Source organism: Diaporthe batatas (genome assembly GCF_019321695.1).
Source record: "Diaporthe batatas strain CRI 302-4 chromosome Unknown Contig00012, whole genome shotgun sequence".
NCBI classification, from domain to species: domain Eukaryota; kingdom Fungi; phylum Ascomycota; class Sordariomycetes; order Diaporthales; family Diaporthaceae; genus Diaporthe; species Diaporthe batatas.
The window spans coordinates 1,486,622-1,510,503 of NW_025408559.1; the positions used below are offsets into that span (position 1 = coordinate 1,486,622).

The 23,882-nt window shown below is 56.5% G+C and overlaps 7 protein-coding genes across 7 annotated transcripts; 3 read left to right on the forward strand and 4 right to left on the reverse strand.

The window, feature by feature from the left end:
• Positions 1-1,972: 1,972 nt before the first annotated feature.
• Positions 1,973-5,761, reverse strand: KVR01_009844 (uncharacterized protein). Its single transcript, XM_044794768.1, has 4 exons — positions 5,311-5,761; positions 5,097-5,254; positions 2,496-5,022; positions 1,973-2,439 (listed from the first exon to the last, which is right to left on the reverse strand). The coding sequence occupies exons 1-4, from the start codon at positions 5,327-5,329 to the stop codon at positions 2,396-2,398; spliced, it is 2,748 nt and encodes a 915-aa protein (XP_044641092.1). The 5' UTR covers positions 5,330-5,761; the 3' UTR covers positions 1,973-2,395.
• A 205-nt stretch (positions 5,762-5,966) lies between these two features.
• On the forward strand, positions 5,967-9,588 carry KVR01_010049 (uncharacterized protein). The gene is made up of 2 exons (XM_044787187.1): positions 5,967-6,340; positions 6,401-9,588. The coding sequence occupies exons 1-2, from the start codon at positions 6,095-6,097 to the stop codon at positions 7,577-7,579; spliced, it is 1,425 nt and encodes a 474-aa protein (XP_044641297.1). The 5' UTR covers positions 5,967-6,094; the 3' UTR covers positions 7,580-9,588.
• KVR01_009659 (uncharacterized protein) lies at positions 7,738-9,300 on the reverse strand (the record flags this gene model as incomplete). Its single annotated transcript, XM_044783267.1, has 1 exon — positions 7,738-9,300. The coding sequence occupies one exon, from the start codon at positions 9,298-9,300 to the stop codon at positions 7,738-7,740; it is 1,563 nt and encodes a 520-aa protein (XP_044640907.1).
• Positions 9,589-11,429: 1,841 nt separating the features above from the next.
• Positions 11,430-15,196, forward strand: KVR01_009822 (uncharacterized protein). The gene is made up of 2 exons (XM_044791949.1): positions 11,430-12,422; positions 13,291-15,196. Exons 1-2 carry the CDS (start codon positions 12,152-12,154, stop codon positions 13,851-13,853), a joined length of 834 nt encoding a protein of 277 aa, XP_044641070.1. The 5' UTR covers positions 11,430-12,151; the 3' UTR covers positions 13,854-15,196.
• On the reverse strand, positions 14,174-15,085 carry KVR01_009960 (uncharacterized protein; the record flags this gene model as incomplete). The annotated part of the gene is made up of 1 exon (XM_044787247.1): positions 14,174-15,085. The coding sequence occupies one exon, from the start codon at positions 15,083-15,085 to the stop codon at positions 14,174-14,176; it is 912 nt and encodes a 303-aa protein (XP_044641208.1).
• A 4-nt stretch (positions 15,197-15,200) lies between the features above and the next one.
• KVR01_009700 (uncharacterized protein) lies at positions 15,201-18,780 on the reverse strand. The gene is made up of 2 exons (XM_044782984.1): positions 17,787-18,780; positions 15,201-17,720 (listed from the first exon to the last, which is right to left on the reverse strand). Exons 1-2 carry the CDS (start codon positions 18,085-18,087, stop codon positions 16,798-16,800), a joined length of 1,224 nt encoding a protein of 407 aa, XP_044640948.1. The 5' UTR covers positions 18,088-18,780; the 3' UTR covers positions 15,201-16,797.
• A 2,070-nt stretch (positions 18,781-20,850) lies between these two features.
• KVR01_009694 (uncharacterized protein) lies at positions 20,851-23,523 on the forward strand. The gene is made up of 7 exons (XM_044785022.1): positions 20,851-21,323; positions 21,435-21,477; positions 21,561-21,696; positions 21,768-22,064; positions 22,142-22,604; positions 22,680-23,028; positions 23,082-23,523. The coding sequence occupies exons 1-7, from the start codon at positions 21,206-21,208 to the stop codon at positions 23,104-23,106; spliced, it is 1,431 nt and encodes a 476-aa protein (XP_044640942.1). The 5' UTR covers positions 20,851-21,205; the 3' UTR covers positions 23,107-23,523.
• The last annotated feature ends 359 nt before the right edge of the window (positions 23,524-23,882 follow it).

Consider the following 23,882-nt stretch of genomic DNA (forward strand, 5'->3'; position numbering starts at 1 on the left):
AATCTGCCCGACTCTTTCATCTCGTCGGCGTGACCACCGTGCGTATCCGCGTGCGGGCTAGCTCCGTCAAATTTGACATTTGGGATGCGGTGCCTCGACCGTGCAAGCCCATGAGATGAGCTCGTCCCCTTCACCACCCTTCCTTTGTCTTGACGGCCATCCCACTCACCACCGACCGCGATTGAGGCACGAGTTGGTATCAATCAGCCCAAGCCACAGCTTGGGCTTTCGGCGACGATGAGGAAGGAGGAGGGAGCGACAAGGAGTGCACTCAGAACCCCAGCCCCCGGCCATCTGGCCGTTTCTTTCATCACCGCACACGGCGACTCGCATCATGAATGGCCCGTGGGAAAAAGAAACGTGTTGAGCACTGATCGCGGTCACAACTGTCTGCCTCCATAATTCGCGACTTGCAGGCCACTAGCCCCGAAAGAGCTTCCCGCCGACAGCCACTCGCAGTCGGCATCAAGTTCTGAGAAATTTCCCTGGGTGGCCTCCCAGCAACAACCTTGAAATGCCCCTGTCGCGCTGTTACCCCTGACGTGCAGCAGCTTATCAGACTCGAGTGCAACCACATCTTGGATCTACACGCCCACAATCATAGTGTGGCGCGAGCGTGACCAGCCACCCGTCCCATTGGACCATGTCCAAATGAGGCCTCAAACAAGGCATGCTGAGCCCTCGACCACTTGCATCAAGTCGCATCTGTTTGCATTGCTGCTTGTCGGCAGTCATTTCCGGACGTTCGGTCTATCTCAACCGCAATCACTGCAATCGGGTCAGGACTGCTGGTACAACCTCGCCATCTTAGACCATTATTTTAAATGCCTTTGTGCGCACATTACGCGGCACAAAGCGCACCCCCGTAAAATGCTTTTGCAGATTTGAGCAGTTGAGCCTAGCCGGTTCGGTTGGGCAACAAAGAACCCCCGTTCCCACACCTTTCCGGCTACCAGGGACGTGCGGCATTGTGCTCTCGCGAAAGACACAGGAAAGCACATTTCCGACATAGATCTGTTCGCTTATTGTGAAGGGGACCAACTTGGCCAGGCTCAGTGGGGCCCATCGCTTTAGCGCTATCCTAAGATGTCGCGAATCGATGACCTTCAGCCTCTGGTCTGCTGGTCCTGCGTGAAATATCCCAGCGCACCACCAACCGTTTCGGTCGTAGACGCCGGTCATTACCCTTGCCTCCAATTATTAGGCCTGGGAGAAAGGGTCGAATTGGACACCGTGATCGGTAACCTAGCCAGATCCTTGACTGGCCAGTAATTGATGCGTGATCAAAGACTGCCATGGCCAGACCAACGATACCGTCCCAGTCTCCCTGGCGCGAACATGACGTGGGCTTGCCTGCTGTGGCGGGATACAGGCCGGCCTATCAGTGTGTGAAAGACAGGATTCTTCTTCATACCGGGACGTAGGGGAAAACCCAAATAATAAGCAACGTCCAATCCATCCCATGCGATCTCCCACGAGGCGAGCTCATATTTGGATGGGCCGGCCCAGCTCGGCGTTCCAACCACTCGGAATTCAGACACGTTTCATCAAGCATTCCACATTCCACGCGAGCCTCCTCGGGAGGCAGGCATCCTACCTTCGGAGCCCAACGCAAGGATGGAGCGCCTGCTTCCGACCGTATCTTTGACATCAACCTCGCCATGGGTGTTAATTAAGCTTTGCGTAGATAGGACGTGGGAACCCGATATGCCTCGGAGTCGGTCATGTCCCTAGCCTCGCACTGTATCAAGGTAGTCTGGCTATGAGAACGTATGTTGTTTGTAGCTGATGGAACCATCTGCGCGGTGCTTCTTGGAACGCCCTATTATCGTTGAGCCTGGCTACATGATGGTGCGATTATAAGGGGAACGATGTGACAGGCTGCCAAACCAAGTTCGTACACGGCTACTGATATTTATGTCAGCATAAGCAATGCCGGCGGTGGACGTCAGCAATCACGGCAGCAGATAATAACGTCTGATCGATACTTTATTCGCACATGAAAAAGACTATAAACATCCGTGACCCGACTTACAAACAGAGAGTGGTATGACAAGACAAGAGAGGGAAAAAGGGGGGGGATGGCATGTGGCACCTCAATGAAGAGATGGGCTCTTACACGCCTCACCATGACTGCAACCTCCCGTGCTCGACTCGTACCATGTATTCACATCGCCATTGCTGCCGTGCAACGCGACGCAACCTCGCAATATTACCCAATTGTCTTGCAAGCGATTTATGTATGCCGCCAACCCTTGCACCGTTTAATGAGGAAACCCCATGCCCAAATGAGAAAAAGAAAATCAAAATCGACGCCCATTCTCGTCATGACTTGCTGTCGTCAACATCGACTCGTGCTCATTCCCTATACACAATACTGATTGATATATTGTACTTAACCACTGCACATCACGCAGGACTCGGGGTTGTCGATGCTGCCTTTGAGTTTGTCAGTCAACGAACGCACAAGAACAAGAGAGGCCATTATTGCTTACATTGCAGGACAGCTTGCGAGTAGATATCGTGCTCACGGTCAGCACTGTCGTCGTCCTTGTCCTCGGACTGTCCGTCAGGCTTCTTGCCGTCCAGGAGCTCCTCCTCCACGGGCTTCTCCGCAGGCTCGATGGGCAGAGCCTTGGGGCTCTCGCCCTCCTCTTGATCAGCCTTGAACGGGACGGTCCTGGGCTTGGAAGGAGATGACAAGATGCGCGCTGCTGCCTCTTGGTCGACAGTGGGAGTCGAAGGAGGCGGCGTAATGCTCGGCGTGGGGATTCCGTTAGAGCTCACTGTCTTGCTGCCGCTGATCGACTCCTTCTTGGCGTACATGGGCCGCACAAAGCTACTAGCTGAAGGCTGCCACATTCCCGCTGGGGGGGCACGCTTGCCAAGACCACTGTGCTTCGCACCGGCCTGTTCCTGGATCTTGAGTGCCTCCTGGTCGACAGTGAACTGGATGGGTGCGGCAGCTGCCTGAGTGCGGAGGTAGTACATGCCAGTCTTGAGACCGAGCTTCCAGCCGGCAAAGTGCATGCTGGTGATCTTGCCCATGGATGGCTCCCTCATGTGGATGTTGAGAGACTGAGACTGATCAATGAAGGCACCACGGTCAGCAGACATCTGCACGATGGTCCTCTGAGAGATCTCCCAGACGGTCTTGTAAAGGGCCTTGATATCAGCCGGGATGCTAGGAATGTTCTGAACGGAACCATCCTCGGCGATGATGCGGTTCTTCATGGCCTCAGACCACAAGCCAAGCTCTGTCAGGTCCCTGAGGAGCCAAGGGTTGACGACCTGGAACTCGCCAGCGAGCACACGTCGCTGGTAGATGTTGGAGGTGTATGGCTCGAAGCACTCATTGTTGCCCAGGATCTGCGACGTCGACGCAGTCGGCATTGGTGCCAGCAACAAGCTGTTGCGAACACCAGTCTCCTTGATCTTGGCCTTGAGCGCATCCCAGTCCCAGAGGTCGGAGGGCTTGACATTCCACATGTCGAACTGCAGGATGCCTTGTGAGACGGGGCTGCCCTCGTATGTCTTGTAGGGGCCCTCGACCTTGGCAATGTCACTTGATGCGGTGAGAGCAGCGTGGTAGATGGTCTCGAAGATCTGCTTGTTGAGCTCACGGGCCTCTGGAGAGTCGAAGGGCATGCGTAGCGCCAAGAATGCGTCGGCAAGACCCTGGACACCGACACCAATAGGTCGGTGTCGCATGTTGCTGTTGTAGGCCTCCTTGACCGGGTAGTGGTTGACATCAATGATCTTGTTCAGGTTTCGGACGACAACCTGGGTGACCTCGTGCAACTGTTGGAAGTTGTAGCAGTTGTTGTCGTAGTCGACATATGAGGGCAGAGCAATGGAGGCCAGGTTGCACACAGCGACCTCGTCCGGGGCCGAGTACTCAATGATCTCAGTGCAGAGGTTAGAGCTTCGGATGGTACCCAGGTTCTTCTGGTTGCTCTTGCGGTTTGCGTGGTCCTTGTATAGCATGAAGGGGTTGCCGGTCTCAGTCTGAGCCTCAAGGATAGCATACCACAGCTTCTGTGCCTTCATGGTCTTGCGACCACGGCCCTCCTTCTCGTACTGCTCGTAGAGAGCCTCAAACTCTTCGCCGTAGCAGTCGGCGAGGCCAGGGCACTCGTTGGGGCACATCAGGGTCCAGTCACCGTTCTTCTCGACGCGCTTCATGAAAAGATCAGGGATCCAGAGGGCAAGGAAAAGGTCACGGGCTCGGATCTCCTCCTTGCCGTGGTTCTTGCGCAGGTCAAGGAACTCGAAGACATCAGCGTGCCATGGCTCAAGGTAGATAGCGAAGGCACCGGGACGCTTGTTACCGCCCTGGTCGACGTATCGGGCGGTGTTGTTGAAGACCCGCAACATCGGGGTGATGCCATTAGAGGTACCGTTGGTGCCAGCAATGTATGAGCCGGTGGCACGGATGCGGTGCACGTTCAGACCAATACCACCCGCCATCTTAGAGATCATAGCACAAGTTTTGAGGGTGTCGTAGATGCCCTCAATGCTGTCCTCCTTCATGTCGACGAGGAAGCATGATGACAGCTGGGGCTGAGGAGTGCCAGCATTGAACAATGTGGGGGAGGCATGTGTGAAGAACTTGTTCGACATGAGGTTGTAGGTCTCAATAACCCTCTCGACATCGTCTCCCCAGATGCCGACAGCGACACGCATGATCATGTGCTGTGGCCGCTCGACAACTTTACCATCGAGCTTGAGGAGGTATGAACGCTCGAGGGTCTTGAAGCCGAAGTATTGGTAACCAAAGTCACGGTCGTAGACAATGGCGGAGTCGAACTCCTCCTTGTGACGCATGACGCAGTCGTATGTCTCCTGGGAGATCATGGGCGACGCCTTGCGGTTCTTTGGGTTGACGTAATGGTAAAGATCGCTCACAACGGCAGACCATTGCTTCTTTGTCTGCTTGTGCAAGTTGGAAACTGCGATACGGGCAGCGAGAATGGCGTAGTCGGGGTGGGTGACGGTCATGTACGCGGCTGTCTCTGCGGCCTGGATTCGAGAGGGAATCAGCAACCGGACGCCTGTGCGGAATGGAGAACGGGGAGGGGGCCAAGGATACTGACCAGATCGTCCAGCTGGATGGTTGTAACACCTCCGTAGACACCACTAATGACCTTCTGGGTGATCTGAACCGGGTCGACATGGTTCATGTCCAGACCATAGCACAGTCGTGAGACACGCGCCGTGATCTTGTCGAACTGAACGCGCTCCTGGCGTCCATCTGAGCAGTTGTCAGTGTCTGATGGCCGCAAAGGTGAAGGGCATGGGGTATAGTACCTCGCTTTCTTACAAACATCGCGTCGAGGTGTTGTGAAGACTGCTCTGAGAGGGGTACGGGAACGGAGAGGGGCAGGCGTTCCGCGTGGCAGCCTGCAGTTCCGGCAAGAGGATGCTGAAGGCACCGGAAGGGCTATTTACGAAGGAGGTTTTCTATGCCCCGACAAGGTGAAGAGGAAGTGAGTACGTCGGGGTTAATTGGGTGGAGTTGTGGAAGTGAAGAATGCAAAAGAGCGAGCAGAGGACCGCGGTTGCGGGAAGTTTTAAGTAGTCGTGCTCTGGGAAGCGCGTGTTGCTTACAAGTGCAGCAAAAACGCGTCTTGTTGTGGGCGGGCAACAGGACGACGCGCAGAGGCTCGTGCTGCCCCTGTCACCACCCTGCAGCACTTCCCAGGTGCCTGGGATGCGGCTTACATGACCCTAGGATCTTGGGCATATACCTTGTGTGCAGTGCTCCAGTGTTACTGTCTGCAAAAAGATCCAACAAGTGCAGGGGCCAGCCATCAGCCCCAGAGCCGATCGGCCGAGCCACTTTACGCGCCTAGCAGCTCACCCGCGGTCCTGGCGTGTTTTGATGATAGCGCCTAGGTAAGCCGTAGCAGGGGGCCCAGGTTAAGTACCTAGGTACTTAGGCACATCACTCACTCACACATCACGATCCCTCCAGCATCTCAGCGGCACGGCACTGTGGCTTGCCCGAGTGTGAGTCAACACCAGGTCCGTTGCCTGTTGCTGGAGTGATCTATTTGAACACGGTCACTGGCGTACTGCGTGTGTCTCAGGAATGACCGTGAACATACTCCAATTATTTTCTACGCGAGCCAGACTCTGCGCAGCCAGAACCAGCATTTGCACCGCGGCCACAGCCACAGCCATAGACACAGGCAGACCAGCAGCACGGTTCTCTGTGCCTGCATCCTCCAGGATGGCGTCTGAATCTCAATCTCCGCCCCAATCCCCGTCATTAGCCGCCGAGAACGGAGTGTCAAGGGTCACTTCAGCCCCAACGTACCAACCAAGATATATAGATGTATGTTTCCCCCCTTGTCCTAGCGGTGCATGAAGACAGCAAGATCCTGACGGGCCTCAGATCGGAATCAACCTTGCCGATCCCATATTCCGGGGCGTCTACAACGGGAAGCAAAGGCACGATGACGATCTTAGCGGTCTGGTAGACAGAGCAAGGCAGGTCGGCTGCACGAAACTCATCGTCACGGGGTCCAGCTTCAAGACCTCGAGGGATGCCCTCGCCATTGCCAAGGACTACACGGGCACTGTCTACACCACCGCAGGTATTCACCCATGCTCCTCCTCCATCTTCGACCCAGCCCACCCGCACTCCCATGAGGAGGACGGCGACGGCGAGCACACGCCCGCCTGCGGCCCAGACCCGGAGAAACCCATCCCGGACGACGGCCTGACCGTAGACCCGGAGAAGACCGAGACCATCATCTCAGACCTCCGGCGCCTGGTCGAAGACGCCCGGGCCGCGGACCCGGGGCAGCAGCACCTCGTAGCCTTCGGCGAGTTCGGCCTGGACTACGACCGGCTGCACTACTGTGCCAAGTCGCTGCAGCTGCACTCGTTCCGGTCACAGCTCACGCTCGCAGCCGCGCTGAGCCCACAGCTGCCGCTGTTTCTCCACAGCCGCGCGGCGCACGCCGACTTCGTGGCGTGCCTCAAGGCCGCGTTCGGCGAGAGGCTGGAGAGGCTGGAGAAGGGCGGCGTGGTGCACAGCTTTACGGGCACCGTTGAGGAGATGAGTGAGCTCATGGAGCTGGGCCTCTACATCGGCCTCAACGGGTGCAGCTTCAAGACCGTGGAGAATTGTGAGGTTGTCCGCGCCGTCCGGCTGGACAGGCTGATGATCGAGACCGACGGGCCCTGGTGTGAGGTACGGCCGAGCCATGAGGGTTGGAAGTACCTTGTAGAGATAGACAGGAAGGAGAAGGCCACCGCAGAGACGCCAGAGCCTGCTGTTCCTACACCTGAGAACGGAGAGGCGGCGCCCCCAGCGGCCAAGCCGCCGCCTAAGAAACAGCAGTCAACCAAGAAGCCGCAGAAGAAGGAGTCCGAGGTCATTGAGAGATTCAAGACGGTCAAAAAGGAGAAATGGGTCGAAGGCGCGATGGTCAAGGGTCGCAACGAACCTTGCATGATAGAGCGGGTGGCTAAGATCGTGGCCGGCATCAAGGGCGTCTCGGTCGAGGAGGTGTGCGAGGCTGCATGGCGGAATACGGTCAAGGTATTTGGAATAGACGAATCATAGAACATGGGGCAACATGCGACCATAGAGTAGAGATTGGCGAGGCAAATACAGGTACAGTGATGTGGTTAGCGACCAGACTAGAGTCGTAAATGTGCTGGATTATCGTAGAGTACAGTTGTGCCATATCATCGACCACCGCAGTGATTTCACAGTAGTCATCACATACCAGAGCCTTTGTGACCCCTGATTCTGCCATGCCGTACAGCTCCAACGGTCACACCCTCCTCGCCTGTTAACCAACCCGGCATCTTTTCCCCATCAATAATGCCAGCCTCAACGAGCTGTCGCACACCAGCAAATACGTGTGGCCCATGGAAGGTCAATTTGATACTCGGACGCCATGTTGTCTCGTCGCCGTCGAGGTCACCACCGCCTCCGCCCTCGTCATCCTCCTCGCGGACGCGGTCAAACGCCATGTCGATTGTACTCCTGCGGACAGACGCATCCTTGGGACGCCTTCTCGAAGCATCTGGCTCTCTTCCACGACCTTCGCTGTCATCGTGCACAGGGTCCATTTCCATATCGAACGGGTCTTCGATCACAACGTCAACTCTTTCTACGCCCTTGCCGTCGTCGATTCTTGCTGAATCGCCAAACCTTGCCTGTGCGATCACCCTCGCGCGCTTGACCCTGCGCGCATATCGCGCCGTGTCGGGCGACACAGCTCGTCCCCTCACTGCCTCCTCTGGGCCCGGCCTCTTCGTAGATTTATGGTCATCCGCGTCGCTAAGTGGTGGTGAGGGGAGCAGCGTCCCTAAGGGTGACTCTTTCTTCTTCTCATCTGTGTATATACTCCACCCACCGCCGGCCGAGTTCGTCCTGCCTGGGCCTCGTCTGTCCAGCAACTCCTGGATATTCCTCGTGTTCAAGGAAGTGGTCTTTAGCGTGTATCTGCGCCTCGGTCGCGATAAAGCCTTGGGTATTCCCTCGATGACGAGTGCGTGAAGGCTCTTGGTCTCACTGCTGGCAGCTGGGCCGATGCTCTGCGGCTTGCTAATGTATATGTGTGGGCTCCCGTCAGGAAATGCCACGTATATTGTCCGGCTTGCGTCACCAGCGGCTGCTGATGTCGCTAGCTTGGTATTGTAAGGGGAGTCGAGTATGAAGATGCGCAGCAGCAGCAAGGCCATGTCCTTGGGCCGGTCAAAACTGTAGTGCGACTTCACGTCAGGCAGCACCTGGGCCTGGAGGCTGTGCAGGAATGTAGACGGATGGAAGCGTGGCACATTCAGGGACGCAGTGTCGATCTTGGGAGGCGCATCGTCTTCTGCAGCCTGCTGCGGCGTGGGTGTTTTCAAGGGGACAATCTGGTATGCGCTCCATCTCTGGGAGGTAGGATTCTGATAGAGGTGTTGCAGATCCGCCATAGAGAGCTGGTAAAGTGTCAGGCCATGGCGCCAGTCACCTTCCACTATGCGGTCGACAACTTCGCGCTTCGAGCCTTTGCGGCTCTGCATGTCGGAGTAAAGGTCCCGGAGCTCCTCCACGGAGGACAGCGGCGGATAGAGGTCGGCGGGGTCGTCATCGTCATCGTCGTCTTGTTGGTCCCGCAGATAGGGGCCACAGAGGGAGGCATTGTTGTCGTCGAGCCAGTCAAGTACGAGCGTGAGCAGGGACGCCCGGTTCAGACGGCTGAGCTGCTTCAAGACTGTAGAGCTGGAGGGCTCGAGGCGCAAGGTTGAAGGGAGGCGGGCGGTGGTGGGGACTGAGATACGCGCCATCTCTTCTCAACGGCAACGGCAGAGCCCACGTGGAGCATCATCGCAAGGTGAGTACGTAGGGCATGTGACGGGACGGCACCGCTTCATACCATGATGCAATGGTTGATGGAACAGGCTACTAGGGGTGAGACGCGTCGTGGGGCTCTGGGTGACGCGAACCCCGGGTGCCAAGGTCGAGGTCGGGCTGCCTGCCGGGCAGTCTGAGTCTGAGACTCTGAGCACGTTCTGGACCGACGGCAGGGCTTATCTAAGCGAATGCAGAGCCGAAACCTTGATAACGGCCGGCTTGGCATTTGCATTTCTCAGCTGTCACAACGTGAGTGCGCGCACGCTTGCAGATAAGAACCGGAAAAGAAGCATGCTTGATTTATCAGCAATGGCGGGGCTGCCTGGCATACTTGTGTCACTGCATCACACTTGCAGACGGGGCTGGCTGTATCCGACCTTGGAGCACGGAGTACTTCTGTGCAGGCACAGTACCTGTATTCTACATACCTTCCAGAAGGTCGAGTCCAAATCCAGGGTCAACATGGTCAGTTCATCGTCTACAGGTAAGTCGACGGCTCATTGTGAGTGGTTGGTGCGGCATTGGGCAGCTTGGCTTGCGGTGCATCTCCGGCGGTTCGGCATCGATCGGGGCCATTTTCGCTGGCTGGAGGCTGAAACTCTGAGTCCTGTCGTCCGCTGGGCCCGGGCTCCGAGCGTCCTCTTTGTAAAGATCGCAGGAGATCGGTAGGTTTGTACACAGTGCCCTGCGATCAGGCGTGTCATCCTGGTCAGTCAGTCGGCTGTCAAACAGTCAGCAGCGTTGACTTGGCGCCGGCGACAACACCACCCTGACCACTCACTGCAGATGAGGCACGAAGCACACTGTAGCAGCCCGCGTGCAGCTGCCTATCCAGACGTCAAGCGCCCCGTGCCATCAATTGCGTCCTATGGCTTGTTGCGCGGGATGGGCAACAAGCTCCGAGGTAGCTGACCAGGGCCTCGCCACCTATTAGATAATTCCACCCTCGCCATGTGGGATGTAGTGCTGTGGGTCGACGCTTCAAATTTAACCGGCGGGCAGGCGAGTGGGAGAGTCACTGGCAAGACTGGCTGCACAAAAGAGCCCAGCCTGGTCAGAGAAGCGTCGTGGCCTGGCCTGAGGGTGGGGCGCTTCCGATCTTGGGAATGTCCCCGCGCGGGATGAGCATTACCACAGTAATAGGTATTCCGGTGCTCTCGAGGCAGTCTAGTGTATTAGCTCGGGATCAGAGATTTCCCCCTCTAACGGCGGAAGGGGCCCCTCACGGCTTTTGCAAACGGCCAGGTGCCAGGCGCCCTTCCGACACAGGCTGGTGGTTACCGCCGCTCTGTTAGCGGGGACCCACCCACTGATTATCTCTGACACACAGACCTCCGTGCTGGGAAAGCTGCGCTTGACTCATGGCTACTGCTTACTTAAGGTGTGGCTGGAGAGGAGAGGTCAGCTTTCAACGCACGGAGGTCTGTGACCAAAATGCACCCCTTATAAGGACAAAGGGACGCCCATTTCACCAGCCAACCCTAAATTCGAATTTCTCCCCCAACAACTCTTCTCTCTCCAAGTAAGTACCCTTCCCAGCCTCAGATGACAATTCTTACTAACTTCCACCAGGTTGCACTCTATTTCTAAGGGAATCTGGGCAAGGCGACATGGGCAATCGGAAGGGTGACTTGGGTCCCCTTGATTGTTTTTTCGATTGGGTATGCTGCATTCAATCAAACGAAGGGCTCTGGGAATAAAAAAACTTCAAAAAGAAGCTCTTGCCAATTCTCTCTGTCAACATGTTATTTCTATGTGGATTACTAGTTGGGAAGGTGTTGGGATTGAGAAGTGTTGAAGGAGGGTACTTTTCATTACCATACAAACTGGTCCCTTTAATCTGGATTTTCTACATTTTGGTTTCAGATGTCCTTCCAAGCGTTCAGTACAGCTTTTTAGTAAGCAGACTTCTTAGCCAATACATTTTCTCTAAAGGTTTCCCCAATATTTGTCAGCATTTTGACTGCGCCAGCTTCCGCCACACTAAATAGGTGGGGAAAGCTGTACTGAAAAAACGCTTGGGAAAGGGGCATCTGAACATTTGAGATAACCCACTGAAGTCCCTGACTGCCTGACATTTTGCACGGAGGTGTTCTCGTGAGGCCCCGCAGATGTCCTTGTTCAGACCCCGGTCTCTTACGTTGACCATCTTTTTTTTCTTTCATCTCCCCCCTCCCCCCAGATCAAAGGGCTTCGTCAACACTCCGCCCAGCCCACTGCACTCCTGAACATCGTGTCCTGCCTGCTGTTCAAGTCTGGCCTTCAATCAACCCATTACTGCTTGTTTCCGACCGCTTCGAGCCCACAAACGCCCTATTTCTGTCGGCGCGGCGCCGTGCACGGTTCTCGGATGACGCTCGGCTTTACTGCTTTTTGATTACTGCCAAACCACCCTTTCCTACAGTGTGTGGGACTGCCGCTAGTAATCGACCCCCCGATCGTCGGCGTATTCGACTAGCACCACCACTCCCACACTCCCACTTCAACCTTGGGTCCCACCTGCGAACTGACTCAACCATTCAAAACCCTCTCGACTCGTGGCATCTCTACCCCAAAGGACACAAACCACCCCATTCAACATCCGCTGCAAACAGGGGCGCCGACCACCACAACTCACCCGTCAATTTGACCATCGAGACTCGAAAGTCACTCGCCTCCGACAACATAACCACGACGACACCGCCGCCACGACGACACCGATCGTGACTTCGACCGCGACCGGCAGCGAGACCGCGAGCGTCCAGTAATCACCGCGCGGTTTGACCGACACCACAAGAGGTCGACATGGCCAACTACGGGCGGCAAGGGTCACATTTGGCCCAGTTCATGAGGGAACAGCTCAACACCGTGTCAACCTCCGAGCCCGAGGAGGACTTCACATCTCTCGACAATTTGGACTTGTTCGCCAACACACAATTCTTCGATTTCGACAGCCAGACCCAGACCGATTTCAAGCCCGCGGCCGACAGCCCGCCATCGTCGAAAGCCGAGCCGACATCAGCCACTTCAACTATCCCGGGAGAATTTGGGGGCATGGATTTCAACATGAACAATGGTAGGTCTTTGGGGTTTTTCTATTTTCGTCGGATCCGCGTTGCTGGAGGGCCTGGATCGCATTTTGGCTTTGTCTGGTCGCTCTGCTTGTGCACTGCCCACTACCCTACCCGCCCTGTGCGGCTCCAAGGCCCTGGCGGGGTTCTGGTCACGTCGGGATACTGCGGGACATCACGGTCCAAAGTCCAGTCTCTTTTCACAGGGGGCAAAAAGTACCCCGGCTGGGAGGGGCCGTGTTCTCGGCAGGGGACGGTGAGTGCCGAGAGATGTTGCGGAAGAGGCAAGTGCCTACTGAGCCTCAGGCCGGTTCCGAGTACCTCTATTCTGCCCCGAGGATCCGATCGAAAAGCCAATGGCACTCTGCTATCGCGCACGGAGGACCAGCCTTGCTTCCCCACCCTGCACCTGCGGCCTGCGGCCTGCCGCATGCTCCCAGCTTGCACCATCAGCCGCCAGTCTGATTGGCCCAGGCCATCTTCAGATTCGAGGAAATGTCAATCCCAGCTGCGTCCTGCGAGGCTTGCAGCCTCTGGGGTAGTGCCAGATATGCATCCGCCATACTGGCCATCGATGGCGCAATACCCCGTGACCTTGCAGCGTCACTGTCCCTCTCCCAGAACCGACAGAACCCATGCCTCACTGCACCCATCCGCATACTACATACTGTCCCCCATGGGTCCGCGTCGTCCATTTCTTGATATGTCTGTCTGACATGGTCGACATACTGGGGGCTGTGAAGCTTGTTCACCAATCTTCTCTCCCCAGCCTGTGCCTCTCCTTGCGGCGTGTTTTTCTACCGTCTCCGCGACACTGATGAGTACAATTTCTGTCAATTACGCGTGCTGATCATGGCACTATGCCTCGCACAGGAGAGTTTAACTTCGGCGACTTCAATAACGCATATGCGTCCCCCACATTACACAACTTCCCCGACAGCCTAGGAAGTCTGCAACCCATTCAGCCAAACCCACAGGCTGTCTACCCTGCGTACGCGAGCCATGCCGGCAGCCAGCCCAAGACGGGCGATAAGCGTCGGGCCGCTGAGCCTCAGACTCCCAACCGCGCCATGAACATGGAGGAGGTCTCGAGGGTTGCAGCCGAGGAGGACAAACGCCGGCGGAACACGGCCGCCAGCGCCCGTTTCCGCGTTAAGAAGAAGCAGAGGGAGCAGGCACTGGAGAAGAGCGCCAAGGAGATGTCCGAGAAGGTCGCCGCGCTGGAGCAGAAGATCACACAACTGGAGACGGAGAACCAGTGGCTAAAGAAGCTCGTCATCGAGAAGAACGAGGGTTCCTCTTCGAGCAAGGCATCATCCCAAGCGACCAGCGACTCCAAGAAGGAGGAGAAGGAGGAGAAGGCTGAGGCCGAAATCATCGCCAAGACGGACGGGGCGCCGGAAGCAAAGAAGGCCAAGACTGGGACATCCTCATAACGCCAGTGCCATCGGGTGGTCTGTTCTGGAGTATATACCCATGGCTACTAGGAACTCATAGGGCGTCCCTAGTTGCACACACATTGGCAGGCGTTTAGGGGTTAGGCTCAGCCAACATTATGGTTCTGCTCCGTGCGGCACGGGCAGAGAAATTGGGCGAGGAGCATAGTTCCCCTGGGACATGGGGAAAATATGGGTGACTGGACTTGACTTGATTTCATGTTTATGTCTATGTGGCAAATGTAATTCTGGTTCACGATATGTCCTGCGCGTATGATAATGTTATGAATTCTCATCCAAACACAAGATTGACGGATTGATCACTTGGTCTCATCACTTTCTGTCTTCAATCCCTGCCTCAGAGCACCCAACCTGACCTGGTTCCTCTTCACCAGGATCCGCAGTGTGTTTTTCCGCTCAATCTCGGTCATCTCACCCCAGTTACTGATCCTGGACATGGTGCCGTCCTTGTGAACCACCAGTGGGCCCAAGTGGTCCAGGCTGATGGGCTTCCCGTCGACCTCAAGGGTCTGGACGTTATTCCCATCCTCCGTCGGCGGCGGAAGCGCCTTTGGGTCCCCGCCACCGCCACCAGCCCCAGCACCAGCACCAGCACCGTCTCCTCCCACGTCCCCCTCAGCAACCCCTGCGGCCCTTGCTCCTTGATGTCCTCCTGCAGCAGCCTCTCCACGCTCGCCCGCACTCTCGCGAAGATCTGCGGCGTGCCCTGCTGCGGCCCCAGACGCATTCGGCGCGCCTGGGCCGCCTGGCGCCGCCTGATTGGCCACGGGCCCAGAGGGCCCATCTGGTGTGCTCCCGGGTGCGGCTTGCGTGCTCGACGTCGGGGGCCTGCCAGCGCTGGCCCCTGTCGCTCCTGATCCTCCCATGGTGCTGCCGTGCTCTGCCGCCGGGGTGTTCCCTGGTACTGCCTCGGGCTGCGAGGGCGTGCGGGCACTCGCACTCTCCTCCTCCTCCTGCTGCCGCTGCCGCCGGGTGCTGCTCGAGTGGTAGTAATGATGTGGTAGCAGCTGTGGGTAGACGCGGCTGACGATGGGGGCAATGCAAGGTCGCTGCCGAGGCTGTTGCCGCTGCTGCTGCTGGGTCCAGGTGTGGGGGGCTCTCCCTGCCGCGGCCGTTGAGCTTATTATTGTGGTGGTTGTTGGCGTGGTGTGCGCAAGTGAGCTGCGGTGAAGCTGGCCGAGACTCGCACGCTTCGTAAAGGTCCTCCTCATTGCTGACTTGAGTCAGGTGTGCTCAGCGTCCAGGGCGGGTTGATGAGAAGAAAATACGGGTATTTCAAGCGCCTGACTTGGGCTTGTCCCTCCTTTTCTCCTCTGTTGAGGCTCATCGGCGATTGGTATTCGGGTCGCTTCTAGAATAAACTTACCTCGGGAGCCCAGAACGGGGTCTTTCGGCCGGGTGGTCCAAGCTCGGAAACAACATATTCGCCGCCGCTCAACGCGGCTTTTTCCATGCTCCTCAAAGTGTCACTATTTCCGGGTTCATACTGGCCAAGGATTAAATCTTTGAATTACCTTGAGTCTTCATGACTAACCAGTTCCGGAGTTGTCCCGAGGAAGAACCTTCGTGCTTGACACACCCACAGGATACACAACGTTGCCGCCAAGAACGGGTCGACTAATCGAGAGACTGCATGCGAATGAGGGCTGGCATGACCCGTGGGGGTGACTGGTGAGTGATTCCGAGGGATTAGGGCTCCTACGGTGACATGACAGGTCATGGCAAGACCCAGGTGACCTGCAGCAGGTGAAGTGTGACGGAAGTTCGAATTGGTCCCCTGCTCGCATGTAGCCGCGTGTAAGCCCGCTGCTCTCGCAGGTCATCCAAGCTCTGGTCAAGTCAGCATCGAGTGCCCGAGCGAATGTCAACCTCCCTGGTTTGGTAGGAATACTCCGCGGGCTACAACTGATCCACTTTGGAAGGATTGATCATTGTTTCCTGAGCTGGAGCTTTGTGGGACCCACGGTCTTCAAAAATTGCCATGCACAAGTCCCTCGCGTATCCGGCCCGCAAGCGTGCAATATCCGAAGCAACAGCCTGTCTGCCAGAAGTATCTGGGGAGCCACGGGCTGTGTCGCCTCAAGTCCAATCCCGCATCTTGTGCGTAGAAAGGGCTATGGGGTGATCCGACGAGAATGACTTGGCTCAAACCATGCGTTCCGAGCCCTGCTGGGCGAAGCCCCCCCCCCCAAGCGACCCGATCCTTTCTCAAGCTCATATCACCGCATAATATCAGATTCCACTAGCCAATCAATTTAGCTGTCAGGCAGTCATTGTGCTGGTTTCATTCGTCACGATGTGTAGAGAGAGCTGCTTCAGTGCTGTGGAATTCAAAATTTAATTCTTTGAGAGGAGAGATCCTGTCTCTGACGGGTATCAAATGGACTTGTTACTTCCTAGGGAAAAAAATGAATGTTTCACGCCGTACCAAAAACGCCTCACCAATGCCAGGGAGTCCGGCGCCGTGTCCTTCTATTGCCAGACAGCATTTGAGAGCTAGGGAAAATGCAAAAGTCTATGGTTGCCACCATAGGTTACCACTAGGTGGAGGAGAGAAGCCCTGTGCCCGCTGCTCTTCCTCTCGGTCATACAGACTCTGGTGGAGAGCTTGTTCTTGTTGCTGGTGCCACACCTGCGGGGGAGATGGTCTTCCCTGTGGATTGTCAGGCCAAGCAAATTGCTGTGGTTGTTGCCCATGCGATTCGAACGGTTCAATAGGAGGACGAGTGTGAGAAGGAGGAAGAGCCGGTGGACTGCTGTCATATGGGAGCTGGGTAGAAGACGCTTGCTAAGTCTTCCGCCCATATTCCAGGCCTGGGCTCCACTTAGAAGGTCGCTGGGGCAGTTGCCCACTGCCATCGTAGGCTCCTCTCTGACCTCTAAACTGCTGCTGAGGAGGCTGCAGAAACTGCTGGCTTCCGTCCTATGGATGCAGCATGTTGCTTCTGCCGCTCCTCTGACTTCTCCGCTCCGCATCCATGATCCTAGCACGGTCGAGTCGCTTCACAACAGCACCGAGAACCACCTTCAGGATACCGTCTGCGCTCAAACTTGGGGCTGAGTTCCTGCCGGCATCGCCACGAGATGAAAACGTAACAGTGTCTACCATGTCGCGGACACCACCACCCATCTCGGCCAGATCATCGTCCAAGGTCCGAAGGGCATCAGCCGCACCGGGCTCATTGCCAACCTGGAAGAACTGCACGCCGACCTGGTGTGGCGGGGCCTCCAGCCTGTCGAGCTTCTGGGCGACGGACAGCAGGACGGACTCGGGGTCATCGGAGGGCACACCGTCAGTGATCATGATGACATTGATGGGTTTCACATCTGTGCCATCCGGGTCGCCGCCGGCTCGGTCCACGGCCGCCTCATAGTGGCGAAGGTAGGCCTTGAGTATGTGGTTGAGCCGGGTGCCGGTGGGCGTCATGCCACCGGGGCGGACGGATGTGAAGATGCGCTCCACAGCAGCAGCATCTCTCACGTTGGTGTAGCCGCCCGGGGGCTTGCCTTGTGACTGGCTGGCGGGGTAGGGCGACCGGTGGTTCAGAAAGTAGATGTCGACACCATCGGCATCATGAGCGGTACAGATGGGGGTGATGGACGAGAGGGCTGACTGGACTTCCCGCCAGGACCGACCGACCATGCTGCCGCTGTCGTCGATGAGGAAGATGGTGTCGAAAGAGCTCAGGAAGGCATACTGGTCCTCTGGGGTAGTAACGGTGATAGCGGAAATCCTAGAGGGCGCGGGGCTTGGGTCCCGGGCGGCATAGGCGGGCGACGGCGCTGATGGATAGGTGCTGGGCCCGGCAGTGGGTACACTAGTATATGCCGGAGGGGGCTCATTGTCTGCAGCAGGTTTGTCAGATCCTGTGTCCTGTGACGATTTGCCAGATGGGAAGAGGCGGGACTCACGAGGTGGCTGAGGGGGAGGAGCGGCAGCGGAGAAGGGGTTTGAGAAGGGGTTGTTGCCCCGAGGCTGAGGCTGGGGCTGAGGCTGATGGCGAGGCTGTCTGGTAGAGCCCTGCGAGGCGTTGCTGGGGGACCTCGAGAGCTTGTCCTTAATGGAGCCCTTGATAGAGCCGAGAAAGCTGTTCCTGTTGCTGCTCATGCTGGGTGCGACAGGGCTGGGCTTGTGGCGAGGTGCTGATGAGCGACGGCTTAATCGACTATGGCGAGAACTGTTTGTGGACGGGTGGATGAGCAGGTCAGACATTTGTGAGGGAGGAAGAAGGGCCCGGAGGCTGTATCGATGTAGGTTGGTTGTTGACAATAAGGACTTTGGAGACAAGGGATGCAGACGGCTGGGGCCGCAGGGTGACTCCTAATTTAGAAAGAGCTGCTCAAGGGAGACAAGAAGCAAGCAATGAATGGCCCTTGTGCTGTGACTTGCACTCGGGGTTGGCACTTGCAGATGGATTTCGACTTGGACTTGGCCGGTCTGTTGGCAGCCTTCAGACGGCGTGTTGACGGTTGGTGGCTGATGACTGGTGGCCTGTTTGTTGATGGAGAAGGAGCTGGCCGTTGATGGTGATTGCCCGCCCGTACTTGATCTTTGAAAACAAACGGCGCCTTCTTATCATATTGCCATCATCCAAAGACCAGATCAAATGGCAGCCGGCGTGTATGCCTTGTGGCTGACTGCCTTGCCCCGCAGCAGTCTGCAATGTGGAATGCTCACCATCTGGGCCAGCCCGCTTGGGATACTGCTCCTTTGTTGATAAACTAGACTGGAGGGATCGAGACCAACATACCGGACGTTTTACCACTTGCACAAAGGCTACCTAGGCGTGGTTTGATGAGCAAAGGGGAAAAGGGCCGCGGCCGCATCATCCTACTGGGACGGATGACTAGCGACCGACTGTTAGTTGTGTGCGCCGCCGGCGGCTGAGTCTCCTCGCCGGCTGCCACGCACCGCTTTCGGGTGTAGAAAGAGGAGTACACTTGTCAGCACTGCCACTGCCGCCTTGTATTAGTGGTCGGCGGTGGTGTCACAACATGCATATAATGAGGCTTGGCACCCATCTGGGCATGTGCATAAGCAGTCTACATACAAGCCCGTCTACTCCGTGCATGACGGCCTGTTCTGCCTAACAAGCTAATGATGTGATTGTGGCATTCGCCCAGAGGCTGTGCCGTGCACATGGGCGACTGATAATTTTCGAATTTGATGCTAACACATACCAATTTCTTATGGCACAGTACGGGTGAAAATATTGCAAACCTGTTGGTCTAGTATCATGTGGGCTGGGCTAGGCTGAGGCTGAGGCTGAGGCTCAGGCTGAGGCTTTCCTCACCCCTTGCCTCCCGACCCCTCATCATCTGCTGCCACCTGCCACATGGCTGACTGAGACAGGCCCGACAAGACCCCGCCAGGTACCTGCATAAGCGAGGCCTTTTTGCAAGGGGCTTTGAAATTCAGGGACAGTTTAGACTTCTTAGGAGTGGTCGCCTCGTTGCCTTGTCCGGATACAGGATCTCGGTCACTTGCGCACCACTCACATTCAACATGTGGTAGACAGTCAGACAGTCACGCATCTCACTGCCCACCTATGGCACGGGAGATAGACCGGGTGATGGCTGCGGTGAGGCCTTTTACGGCGCGGCCGGGGGTAAGATGTGAGCATCAGGCAGAACATTGGGCGGAGAGTAGAATGTTGGTGCGGCCCAAGACCTGGAGTCCAACATTCCGTCCAGGCCCCTTCCCCTCGGCCCGGGGTCAGGGGGCTCATCCGGCCGCCCCATCCTTCTCGGCTTCGCAGTGTCGCCAAGACTGTCGGCTCCGGCCTCTTGGGTCGCGGCCAGGGACACGCTGAATCCGAGCCCATCCTGCAGATCAGTACGACCGACCATAGTCCAAGCATTGTTGTGAGGCCTGGCGAGGATGACGGCGTCATAGCTATGCGGGCCTCTGGTCTGTCACCCAACTGTACGCCTCTTCCTCTCGTTGGGGTGACCCAAGGGGGCTCCACGGCCGCCCTGACCCAACCAGCCCGTCGCATGCAGCGCTGGTTAATGCCAGGCCTTGCAGGGCAGGCCCAGCTGGTTCCAAGGCCGCATCTACCAGTCTCTCGTTGCCTAGAGAGCGTTATATTCCACGTCGGCTCATGGGAGACTTGAGCCGCCGATTTTCAAAAGATCAAAGGTTTACACTAGCAAAAGTAGAGGTACTGTGTGCACCCACACAAGTACAGCCCCATATATACGTCACCTATACGTTCTACGGGATAACCTTGTATGGGGTAGGTGATTTGGTTTATTACCAATACAGTCCTATGGTCTCTGACCTCTAGTGGTCTAGTGTCTCATGAGAAAGACAGCCACCTGTGGGGGTCTTGGGAGCAAAACCTAGTGCACTTGGGTGTGCGCTACTGTTTTCTCCTACTCTACGAACAACCGTCAGTCTTTTGGACATTCGGCAATGGTGATCTTACCGAGACTGCAGTTCCCATGTCATCTCATGTGTCCCATCGCTGTCATAATGTTGAGCTGGGTATGGTAAGTGAGAGGCTGAGTGAGAGGTTGTACAGGGATGGAGCCGTCACCGCCTTGCTGTACCTACCCCGCTGTTGCGTTCTCGTCTGGTGGGGTTGATTCTCGATCCAGGAGATTCAGGTGGGGGGCATCGGCACTGGGCTGCACTATTGTTCGCCTTTGTCTCTGCCATGCCCAGAGAGCACTGAATCAGTCCTCTTCCGGGGCAGTATCTGGGTACAAGACAGGTCTCCATCAAGTTGAATCCGCAGGTGCCCAAATGGACCGTTGACGGGCCCAGTGGCTCACATTCTGGTGTCACCATGCGAGACATGCGTGCATGTGTTGCATGTTTTAAAGGTAGCCGGCTACGGAGCACACAGCATAGCATCAGGCAAGTGTGAGGCGCAAAGAAGCAGGCAAACTAGGAATAAGGGATCAAGGAGGTCCACCGCCCCCGAGTTTACCTGATGGAAACCAATCAAGCCGCATGGTGTGGGAATGCCTCGTGTCTGTCTGCCCGACGGGTAACCTATCAAAGGCGCCGGGTGTCAAGCATGGCGACGGTGAGCTGCCCGGCGGGCTGCTTTCCTGGGGCACATGGCCCACGCCCACAGTATTTAGACACCTCTTGGTCTCAGCTGTCCCCTTTCAGCTCTCAGCGCAGGGGCCACAGCTGTGACCCTATAGTCCGCCTCCTTGTTTTCTTGTTTTGGACCAAAGTCCAGGCTCGACAAACTGGCCCCTGAAGACTGTTGTGGCTGGACGCTGACGTCTTTATCTTTTCTGCCCTCGACGGACTGAATCGCCAAAATCTCTGCAGAACCACCACCTGCGTGAACCTGCTGCTGCTGCCCAACATGTCCAACGCCATGGCTTCCGTCGTCGGGGCTTTTGCCAACCGGAAGTTCTCAATCAACCGTAACACTGGCGTGCCCCGGGAGCGTCGTTTCTCTCTTGGTGACCCCAGTGCCACTGGTAAGTTCGGACGCTGCTAGCTGTCTTGTCTTGGCTGTCTTGGCTGTTCAACACCCCACCATACTCCAGCTTCACGGCAATTTGCTGATGACTTGCTTCTGCGAAATCCAGAGCACAGCTCCAAGATCCATCGGCAGTTCCGAGCTGCTCACGAGTAAGCCCGTCAACGAGACCGGACCTACAGCGACCATCAGCCCGCTAGAGCACGCACTTACATATATATGTTTACGTCTGTAGGGGCCATTTGCCGCACGCTGGCCTGGATCCCTCCAGGTCCTCTACTGGTGTCGTCTGGTGCACCGAGCGAGCAAGCGAATTTGGCTACCTCGAGGAGCCAGAGCGATGGGCCAACTTGGGTCAGGGTGCCCCTGAGGTAGGTGCCTACGGCCGCCGGACAAGCCCGGAGGATACTCACTTACTGACCTTCTCTCCCCTTGTGGCTAGGTCGAGGATGACATCGAGGGCTGCTTTCAGAGGCCTACCCATATCGACATAACCGTTGCGAGCAGAGAATATGCCCCCACCGCCGGCATCAAGCCCCTTCGCGAGGCCGTCGCCAAGATGTACAACGAGCATCATCGCCAGGGGAAGCCGAGCCAGTACACGTGGGAGAACGTAGCCATCGTTCCTGGAGGTCGTGCCGGTCTGATCAGGATCGCTGCCGTGCTCAATCAGGCATACCTTGGCTTTTTCATCCCAGATTACACCGCATACAATGAGATGTTGTCCCTGTTCAGGAATGTGAGTCCGGCTAGTCCAACCCCACCGCGTTTCGTGGCGGCAACGAGAAATCTCACATATCACCACCCTCCTTCTAGTTTGCTGCTATTCCCGTGCCTTTGGACGAGGAAGACGGATACAATATATCACCAGACAAAATCTCGCAAGAAATTATGCGTGGAACGGGCGTGATCTTGACCTCGAACCCCCGGAACCCGACGGGGCGGGTTGTGCAGAACCCGGAGCTGGCGGAGATCCAGGACATCTGCCGCGGGCGCGCCACCTTTATCAGCGACGAATTCTACTCGGGATACAATTATACCTCAAACTGCGACGGTTCCACCATCTCCGCGGCCGAGAACGTCGTCGACGTCGACGAGGATGACGTCCTCATCATCGACGGCCTGACCAAGCGCTTCCGCCTGCCCGGCTGGCGTGTCGCCTGGATTCTGGGCCCCAAGGAGTTTATCAAGGCCATTGGCTCCTGCGGCTCCTACCTCGATGGTGGCACCAACGCCCCCTTCCAGGAGGCCGCCGTGCCCATGCTTGAGCCCACTCTTGGTACGCTATTGGGCCTTGCCTCCCATGTCACTCTTCACAGAAACGGCCCTCGAGGCAGGTACTAACACCTCACAGTGAGGGCTGAGATGAAAGCGTTGCAGACCCACTTCCGTGAGAAGCGCGACTACGTCGTCAAGAGGCTGCGCACCATGGGCTTCGTCATCAAGTACGTGCCCGACTCGACCTTCTACCTGTGGCTCAACTTGGAGGGCCTCCCCGGCCCCATCAGCGACGGCCTCAACTTCTTCCAGGCCTGCCTGGAGGAGAGGGTCATCGTCGTCCCGGGCATCTTCTTCGACCTCAACCCGGCCAGGCGTCGTGACCTGTTTGACTCGCCCTGCCACCACTTCGTGCGCTTCTCGTACGGGCCCAAGATGGAGACGCTGCAGCTCGGATGTGACGGCATCGAGAGGGTTGTCAACAAGTGAGTGATATCACAGAACATTGGTAAAATCCAGTCTACTGACCTTGAGATAGGTTCAAGAAATATGGTGACAACTGAGTCAGCTCGTGGTATGGATGGTAGTAGTATGGTGATAGAGTATAAATTAAAGTTACGGGCGTTTTCTGTAAGGAAATTGGTACGTCTGAAAGGCTATATAAGCGGAATCCCATGACATTACCTGGACATCTGCCCCACCTGGGGTACGAATCTGTGCCTGAAAAGAAGGCGTTGTAAATGCGTGATCGCCTGGAAAGCATCAATTGGGGTGACGTCTTTTTTCGATTTACGATTGGCTTGGTCACATTAAAATGTGCGAATGGGTGTGCGCAAGATGAAATGCTAGGCGTACTTCCAACATCTTATACATGAGATCAGAGATTAAACCCCACAAAAACCGAGGGTACACACCTATGTACGGCTAACCAAGTAGATACAGCTAATGACAACTGGAGAAGCTCCAGGACGTCGAGGGGGTCAAAGTACTCAGGTTAGCAATAAACCGGTCATCCCACGGGAGGTTATCCCATGAGGCTCGAGTGCACCCTCCACTTTTACGGGTGTGAATCTCCGATCTCTTATACATGGGGAACCAGCGTACGGCAGATGAACACCACAGCCCCCCAAACAGTCACCTTCTGGAACGACCTTGGCATCACATGTAGCAAGAGAGCATTAGTTTGATGTCCGCGAGCAGTGTCATTTTCTACTCGACCAACCTGGGACCATCTCCATCGTCAACCAATGGCCCTGGCCCAGAGCTCTCCAGATCCTAGCAGTTCCAACACCTCAATTCCCGATGCACTCGTCACACCCCTCATGTCGGACGCATCGTA